The 9,280-nt window shown below is 32.4% G+C and overlaps 1 protein-coding gene across 1 annotated transcript; it reads right to left on the reverse strand.

Annotated features, from left to right (window-relative positions):
- Positions 1-2,300: 2,300 nt before the first annotated feature.
- On the reverse strand, positions 2,301-7,068 carry LOC111913716 (DUF21 domain-containing protein At4g14240). The gene is made up of 13 exons (XM_023909423.3): positions 6,668-7,068; positions 6,202-6,278; positions 6,003-6,086; positions 5,784-5,897; positions 5,342-5,425; positions 5,163-5,234; positions 4,854-4,921; positions 4,647-4,734; positions 4,305-4,378; positions 3,812-4,094; positions 3,322-3,368; positions 3,177-3,252; positions 2,301-2,687 (listed from the first exon to the last, which is right to left on the reverse strand). The coding sequence occupies exons 1-13, from the start codon at positions 6,906-6,908 to the stop codon at positions 2,577-2,579; spliced, it is 1,419 nt and encodes a 472-aa protein (XP_023765191.1). The 5' UTR covers positions 6,909-7,068; the 3' UTR covers positions 2,301-2,576.
- Positions 7,069-9,280: the final 2,212 nt, after the last annotated feature.

Here is a 9,280-nt window from a genome sequence, read left to right on the forward strand (position 1 = left end):
GCCGGTTAACCACACACGATCCACCGATCTATGATAAACATTAAGTCACCCTTTGTTATCCCTACTAGTCCAAGTTAGTGTGCCGGTTAACCACACACGCTCCACCAACGACTTGGTAAGGTACAAAGTGTGAATTTCATGGGTTAGCACCATATTCAAATTTTCCTAAAGTAACTAAGATTAGGAATTACTAAAACATTTTGTTACTTTATAATAATCATTATACTTTTAATGAGAATTAAAGTCATTGTCCTACCTGTTCGGCTAACGACCCTCCACCGATCAAGGAAGCGGTGGGTGAGAATGGATACCCATTAAGCTACCATTTTATAGGCAATAACTTTATTACCCCCCCCCCCCTTATAGGTCGGCTTCGTGAATGATGCCTACTAACTATAAAACGACTTTATCTTATACATATATATAAATATTAACCATTAATCTTATAATACTATAAGGGTTGAATTTTAGCTTTTAAAATCCTAGGGGTTGGAATTTAAAGTGTGTGTGTCTTTACAAATTCCAAAACTTGAGGGCAAGTTCTGAAACTCTTCAAAACTTTTCATTTCATAACTTATGAGTTAGGGGTTCATAAAAGTGAAGACTCTTTGTTTTTATGTAACTTATGTGTTTAAATGTTCATTAAAAGAGGTGACCTTTGGAAATCCATAACTTGAGGACAAATTATGGATTCCATTAAAACACATAATTGATCAAGAATTAATCATTAAACAATTTAGCAAGTAATTCCTATGATCTAACAATAACTCATAAGAACATGAAACCCTAAAACCTTAGATCTATGTTTTACTAAGAATACATGTAACTTTGATTTTTCCAAGGTTCATAACCTATCTAGCATGGCATGGGGAACATTAAACATAATGGCTAGAAGAGTTACATACCTTTCAATTAGTGAGTTGATTCCTTGGAGTTTGAGAGCCTAGCACCAATAATGTGACTGTCTCAAATGGAAATTACAAATCACCACAAACTTGAAAAAACCTTATGAGAGTGTATGCTTGCTTATGGAAATCGGCCACCACTTCTAACACACACAACTAGTGTAATTTCAAGCATCACAGGCTCCTTTATATAATGTGGACGATTAGGGTTACATCCATGTAAACCCTAATACCCATGACTCTTCCTTTCCGAGGATCCATGGGTTAAAAGCTCCATGGACTATCCATGGACTACCATGCATGCCAAGCCCATTCCAAATGAGTATTAGCCCATACTTATATAAATACAAGAGCCCATATTTAATTAGTCACCTTTTTTATCACCAAATTAATTCTAAATTAATTTATGATCAATACTAATTAAATAATATGATTTCATATTAATATATTATAACTTATAATATATTAAAAAATCATATACATACATTTTTCAAAAGGTTTAACCATAAATAGTTTGGCTGAAGTGCAACCCAAATGGACCATGCCGGGTCGGGTCAAGTATATACCAAATAAAGTTATGGACTTAGACACCTTATCCAACAACATTAACATCAAAAAAGAGCCATTGGACATTGAAGATGATCAACCTTTAAGTCAACCAATCGCAAGAAACATAGCAAAGAAAGCGGCTTCTAGTTTGAGTTGAAGAAATTCGTAGTCTAGTGTTATCAATCATTTTGGGGAAAATGTTGATCGACATGTCTAACTACAAGACAACAAGGCTGGAATAGGGATGAGCAAAGGAACCGACCAGGCTAGAACCGGCCCGAACCGGACCCGACCCGAGAAACGAATTCGGTCGAGATTAAGAACCTAATTGGACCGTCGGTTCTACCGGTTCCCGGTTCTTGCTGTGTCTTCAATAATGGAACCGATCCTCAAGAAATAGCAATATACAGTTTCGGTTTTTCCAGGTTTTGCCGGTTCCTATCGGTTCCCGGTTCCAAAAATCCACAAGAATATCGTCCCGGTCCCGGCCCAATCGGTTCTATCCGATTCCGGTACCAGTTCCGGCCGGTTCCTCGGTCCAGATGCTCATCCCTAGGATAGAATAATGATTTTGGGGGAATAAGAAATTGTAGAAATGCAATTAGAATAACAAATGAATGCCTTGGAGGTTTGAAATTTAAAACAAAATGCTATGCTTGCAATGACATGACACTCCCACACATTTGCGATAGTGGTAAGTATACTAAATTGCCTTAGTGAACCAATTTGAAGAAATCTTTGTGTGTGTATATATATATATATATATATATATATATATATATATATATATATATATATATATATATAAGCTTGTTATTAAGAATATAAAAATTAAAAAAGAAAATAACTATTTGTATGGAGGCCATGCAACGCCACATAGTTTTAAGATGTGTCCAATCTGCCACATAGGATGCCAATTTAGCCTGTGTGCCTAGATCCGGAACAAATGATACAATGAACAAGATAGCAACAAGTTTAGTGCCAAAGAATAGACACACGCACGCAAAAACAAACAACAGATATTTGATTAGGCAACAGTAATGTTAACCCTGTAAAGAAATACGTCCACACACACTAACACACAAGAACTGTCTTTTAAGTGGATTTGAGGAATTGGCCATTTTATGTCTCCTTTCGAAGCAAAGGCTCCACGAGAGCCCTTTGCAACTTTGATGAAGTTGAATCACCCTCGTCGAGCTTCTTTGGAGTTTGCCCTTTCTTATTTTGGGCTCCCTGATGTATTTAACAAGAACAATATCATCAAATTCGAGTATAACTAAAAGCGAGAATATTAATACATAAGAATGTATGTATAGAAAAAGATTAGGGCTTAATTTAAGAAATAGCAATGTACATCCACTTATTTGTTTATTGTAGCATTCTACTTTAATTTCATTCTATTACAAGATCGTACTTCTAATTTGTCACATTTAGGCATTGTACTCTGAAAAATACTCCCAACTATATCACTTTACTTAAAAAAAAGTTATTGGAAGATTATGCTTTGCAAAATAGACCCAATTATCAATTTTTCAAAGATGGATGCTGCAATGGAAAAAATGAACTTAAGGTGCATTTTGAAGAAATGGAACTATAATTCTATAATAAACTAATGACAAATCAATGAAAGAAGGTTGTTATAACTTGCAAATAACTCTTACTATTATTATTTTTATTGACAATCTATAATTTTATATTATACCAAAGAAAATGATTTCTTACGGAAATAGTAGATGATCTCCGAAATGAGGGAGCACGTGCTACATAGGAAGCAGCTGCAGCTGCTACTACACGTATCCTGTGGAAAGCAAATATTAGTTGTTTTTTTTTTCATATAAAACACAATAACTTTATAAATCGAATGTACCTTTTATGCACATCAACGAATTCATCAGTCTCATCTACAATCTCCTCCTGCATTGATTGAAAAAAATATCATGTATTTAAAATTTAAAAAGCAGGTAGATCATGATACTTTCGGCCGCATTGAAGAGGGTCTAATTTTAATGTAGGCTAAATGCAAGAAATAGTAAATTATTTCCATTACAACATCATAGTTTCAACTTTTTTCTTATCATGGCATTGTACTTTGAAAAACCTACCCAACTCTAGCATTCTACATTTCATTTTTTCCTTATTAGTACATTAGTAGAAACTGCATCATACTTTGCTGGCATTGCTATAATCGTTGTAATAGGAAGAAATGAAAGTAATATCTAATTAAGCAATCTTACCTTCTCTTACGAATTAAGAAGTTGATTTACCAAAAAAAACAAATGAAAGTACGTTGTGATTTTTTGCATTTAACCCTTCTAAAATTTGTTTTAGAAACAGACTACACAAGGAACCAAACGTACCTGAAGAAGTTCCTCAAATACATCTTCTAAAGTGATTATACCAATCACTTCACCTTCTTCAATGTCCTCAGTTAAATAAGGTACTACACTTGTTGTAGCATCCTCTTGCTTAGCAAAAACTCGTGGTTCCACATCAATTGTTACATTATCATTCTTTTTTGATTTTTCTTCAAGTGTCGGATGCTTTTGGTTATTCCCTTTAGGTTTGACTACAGCTGCCATATGACTGCTTCCCTTTTGGAACTCATTCAATATGTCATATAGTGGCATGTCAGCTGGAACCCTGTGAAAAAAGAATATAGTGATTCATTGTTTGATAAAAATATATAATGGTATAACGGGGTGTAGTTTCAAAGTACAATACTAAAATACAAAGGAATGAAAGCAAGATGCTATGATACATAAATAACTGAATGTGTAATGTTATTTCATGCATTTGGCCGGTGTTTTTTTCTAAGATCAAAGAGGGAAAACGAAAGAGAAAACAGCAAACCTTGGAATTCTTCTAATGGAAACCGCACTTACTGGAGTCTCAGTTTCTGCTCGAATAGTAAGAAGACTTTTAACCTACATGCATCTCAACAAGGATGGAATTAGGAGATGCACCCAAGTTTCATTTATTTCTAATAACAACATTATACTTTTATATTTTCCATGCTTATAAAAACATATACTTTCAAAAGCCCATCCAGTATAGCATTGTTTTTATTAGGACATTAAGACTGTGTAAATTCTATCAAAACCTAGCAGTGAAAGTTGCTTTGTATAGAAATGACATTGTTGTAGTTTGATAGATTTTCTAACCCATAATTAAACTAGAGTGGCAATTACTTACCAATAGAAGTCCAATAACATTTCTTGGGTTTCCAGAGTATACAGGAACTCTGCTATGACCTCGTGCAAGAATCTTTCCCATTGTTTCCCTGACATATTGAAAAGAAAAAATAATCAGACCATAAGTGCAAGCTTAATAATTGTCAAAAGAAGACCAAATGATAACTGATAAGAAACAAATATAATCGTGTACATGAACAATACTCACCAATCTAAGTTTGAATTCACATCCAAGGAAAAAGTTGACTCGATTGGTGTCATAGCCTCCTCTGCAGTCTGATCAGACAAATCAGTGATTACTTTGAGAAATTCTCCATCATTGATGAGAAAGTGAAGAAAAAGAAAAACCAAATGCATGGACATTCACATGAAGGATAACAGTATAACATTGAACAACAATCGAATGTCATGTTATAAAAGAATATAAGTAAGTCATAATCCAGATAGCGTATTTTGTACAAAACAACAATCAACAATCAAACTAAGTTATAAATTGTAAGTTTATTTTATTTGATACCTTTTCGGTTAAATCAAGTGCTCCATTGATAATTGTGGTCTCATCATGAGTTAGTTCACCTCCTTTACCTGCCTACAAATCAGGATATTTATACACAAAGTTTCATAAAAAATAAAAATTAAAAAAAAATAATAGTAAAAAAAAATTATATGCTACATGCTTAAAAGATTAGAAATAACCTCTTGGCCATGGATGGAAACAAGGGCTTTCAACTGGGCTCTTCTAAACAAAGCATCATTATGTCCCAATAACAAATCAAGAATCTGGAATCACAAAACACTTTAAAACATAAGCTTTAATATTTTAATAAAACTAGAATGTATCTTATTATGGTCCAGCATGTGCCTTAACCAAGGCTACCACATGTATATATATTCTAGAAGGGCAAAACAGGAAATATGAGAAAAGCAGTTTTTTAGAGGAGAGAGGTTAGTTACATGACATTATGGAAAAATATTTTTTAGAGAGAGGGAGGATTCCTGGTTATTCTTTGTTACAACATTCTACTTCCAATTTACTTCTTATGAAAGCATAGAGGCACCCAAATCAGATAGATTTTTCAAACTACAATTTTTTTAATGAAGATATTAGTAACCCTAAATCTCCCATAATAAAATTTACCTTGCTTATAGGGTAAGCAATAGGATAGCAAATTATCATCAAAAAACGCACAAGCCAGATAAAACTAGAACCTATAGCCAGTCCATATCTGGTACACACTGCTTGTGGAATCACCTGTCATGCCAATGACAAATAAATGGTACAAAAAGTCATGCATATAAATGATTCATGAAAAACAAAAAAAATAAAAAGACATTCTTATATTGAAACAAAAGTTACCTCTCCAAAAAACAGCACAAAAGTTACCGAAAGAACTATCGCAACAACTTGATTGAAAATCTTGTCCAAATATATTGGCAGCGCCTGATCGACGTACATCAAAAATGATGTTGTGAAAAATAGAGTGCTAGTTAATACCAAACTTTAAGAAAAAAATTATGCATATTTTATACTAATCATTTAAATGTGGTATGACTACCTCCATGGAAGCTGCATTGCATAAAAGCAACGTTACAAGAAGTTGGTGCTGTTTCTGAACAACTGGAAAAATGATAGCTGAAGAAAATAATGTCGCATAAAGCCAAGATGAGAGGTCAATGAATACCATTGTCATGTGAGGAGACAGGTTTTACATTTTTTGGCAATCCAAAAGAAAAGATCATCAATGCTTTTTTTTCTAAAAAAAAATGTAGATGCTTCTCTTCTCGACTAAAGTCCTTGACTTGAAATTGAAAATGGTCAGATACCTCAAATCATATTTGAATACAACCATAGAGATTTCAAAATCTTCTTTTACAATTCAAATTGAATCCGTATACAAATTGGATCCCCAAATAGAATTGTAAACTCAAAAAAAGCGTCAAGAAATTGGAACAAGGAAACCATAAATTCAAAAAAAGCGTCAAGAAGTTGAAGACTTAAGTGCTAAGTAATAGATCAAAAACCTGCTTGTTTTTTCTCGACCGGAGTGCCACTGCGCTGGAGGATTTCGAGCTCGACGAGACCAAGAGACATCAATCCTAAGGTAAGGCCGGACATGATCCCGGCAAATATGACTAGAAAACACGAGATGCCAACGTAAACGTAGAACATCGCAGATCCGAATTCAATCTCTGCTCCTAACATCGAATTGCTCCTGGCATTTGTCACCATTCGTATCACATGTACTGCGTTTATGGCATGCATCCTGTATAGATTGCAGGTTGTTTAATCTCTGTGATTACCTTATGGTGTATACAGAAAATTAGGGATATGATCTTGGGAATCAAGGTACAGGAAACAATGGCGACTTGCAAACTCTTTCTAGACAAATATTCAACGCATGTAATATTTAAATATATCTTGCTCTCTATAGTCAACAGCTCTTGTATTTTAAAATAAAGAATGGCGACTTACAGATACGAGGTATAACGCAAGTAATATTTAAATACGAGGTAGCTGATTGATCCGATTTGTTTAAAATTTTTAATTTATATCGATTTTATTTTAATGGTTTTCTATATGCACCTCCTTTAATTCTTCTTTTTATCCCTCTTGTTTTCAGTCTTTTTGTTGTTCTTTTTATTTTATTATTATTTTATTTTGTTTTTTTATGTTATTATTAAGGTAAACGAATAATAAAATAAATAAAAATTTATTAAATAAACCATCTTAATACTACTGTTTTGTTAACTTTTTCTTTTGTATTTTTTTTTGTTTTTTTGTCTTTTTTTTATTATTATTTTTGTTTTGTTATTGTTAAAGTTAACAAATAATTAAACAAATAAAACATTATTAAATAAACCATCTTAGTATTATTTGTTTGTTATTTTTTTTTGTCTTTTTGTTGTTTTTTATTATTTTATATTTTTTTTTGTTTTTGTCATTAATAAAGTAAATAAATAATTAAACAAATAAAATATTATTAAATATACGATCTTAATACTATTCTTTTCGTCAATTTAAGAGTTTGATCATATGGACGATATCAACCACGAATTAAATTTATTTTGCAATTAATAGACACTTAGAAATTAATGATGTACAAATATTAAAACAAAATTATGAATTTAAATTTCACCCTCAAAAAATAAACAATTTCTAAAGATTCATTACAAGGTTATTATTAAACATATAATGTTATTGTTAAATAAATTAAATATTAAACATTAAAGAAATTAAAATTTTACTTTCAATCGAGCGTGATATAAAATAAGCATAGAATGTTATTATTAAACAAATTAAAATATTACATTTTATGAATTATTTGATACGGTAAGTCTTTTAGTATGACGATTATTGAATGGTCTATATGGTGGAATGTAAGCATTCACTCAAGCGTGATACAATGTCTGTCATCTAGTAGAGCGTGATGATTTGTGCGAATTCCACAGCCAAGAAATCTTAGCCATTGGATGACCCTCGTGTAAATCAACCTTAACATAATGGAAACCAATACGGAGGGCAGTATTTATAACTAAATGATTTAGGAAATCTTGTGAACCACCCCAAAGTGGGAAGATGTTGATAATTTGTTTTTGCTTACGAAATGACAATAACATCATACTTATTAGCAATTAGAATACCTGTGTCAGGCATAATCATTAAATATTTATGAATAACTGGTGTTCCATAGAAATTCAATGCTTCACTAATGACATTTAAGTCATTTTCAAAAACCATTATGTAATCATTAATGTGCATCAATAACTCTCTATATAAGTCGTCAGAATTTGATACCAATAGTCGTCACTAAACCCAAGAGCAAGAACGATTGCTTGAAATCCATAGTGTCATTAATGCATGGTTGAAGTGGGATCTTTGATACATTTGTTCGTGTTCCAGTTGAACATTGAATATTCTCCAAACAAATACGTGTTGTGCCTCTTCGGTTCCAATTGTTGGTTTAAATCAAACATATTAGACCCCATATAATTTGGTGTATATGTAGAAAAACAGTCTGTGAGGATCTTGAGTTAGCAGAACCGGAGGTTTTGCTTGTAATGATTTTATACTCGCTCGTGGACGTCCATAAGTATTTGTACAAACAGAAGGCTCAGAAGCCAAAGTAGGTGATGACTTCCATATATTCATCATTTTTTGAAGATAATTAGCCTTCAGATCGTTTAACCGATTATTCTAGCTTTTCTTTAAAAGGTTTCCTTCACCATCAGAAATTAATTCATCATATCGAGTGATTGGTACAACTTTCACTACATCAAGTCTCCTCCAAAAAAATCAATTGACTCCAAAGATATTTTTCGTCCTCTATATTCACCATTTTTAATAGTTAAGGTACAAAAATCATAAGTATTATAATAATTTCCGACCAATTCAAAGGGACAATTTTTTTGTGTCCCCATATTTCTGGCAGATATATTTGTACCTCTATCGAAACAACTCCGGTCACAAACTAAAATGATTTTTGAAACATAGCCACTTTTTGTTTTCGATCTCTTTGTAATGACTACGTATCCGAGAATTCGTGTCACATTGTCAACCCACTCGTTTAGATTTCTACTAGTACTTAACACCTAATAAATAAAATACATAGTTGGTCCGTTTGAAGATTATCTTAA

The sequence above is a fragment of the Lactuca sativa genome, chromosome 4 (genome assembly GCF_002870075.4).
Source record: "Lactuca sativa cultivar Salinas chromosome 4, Lsat_Salinas_v11, whole genome shotgun sequence".
NCBI classification, from domain to species: Eukaryota; Viridiplantae; Streptophyta; class Magnoliopsida; order Asterales; family Asteraceae; genus Lactuca; species Lactuca sativa.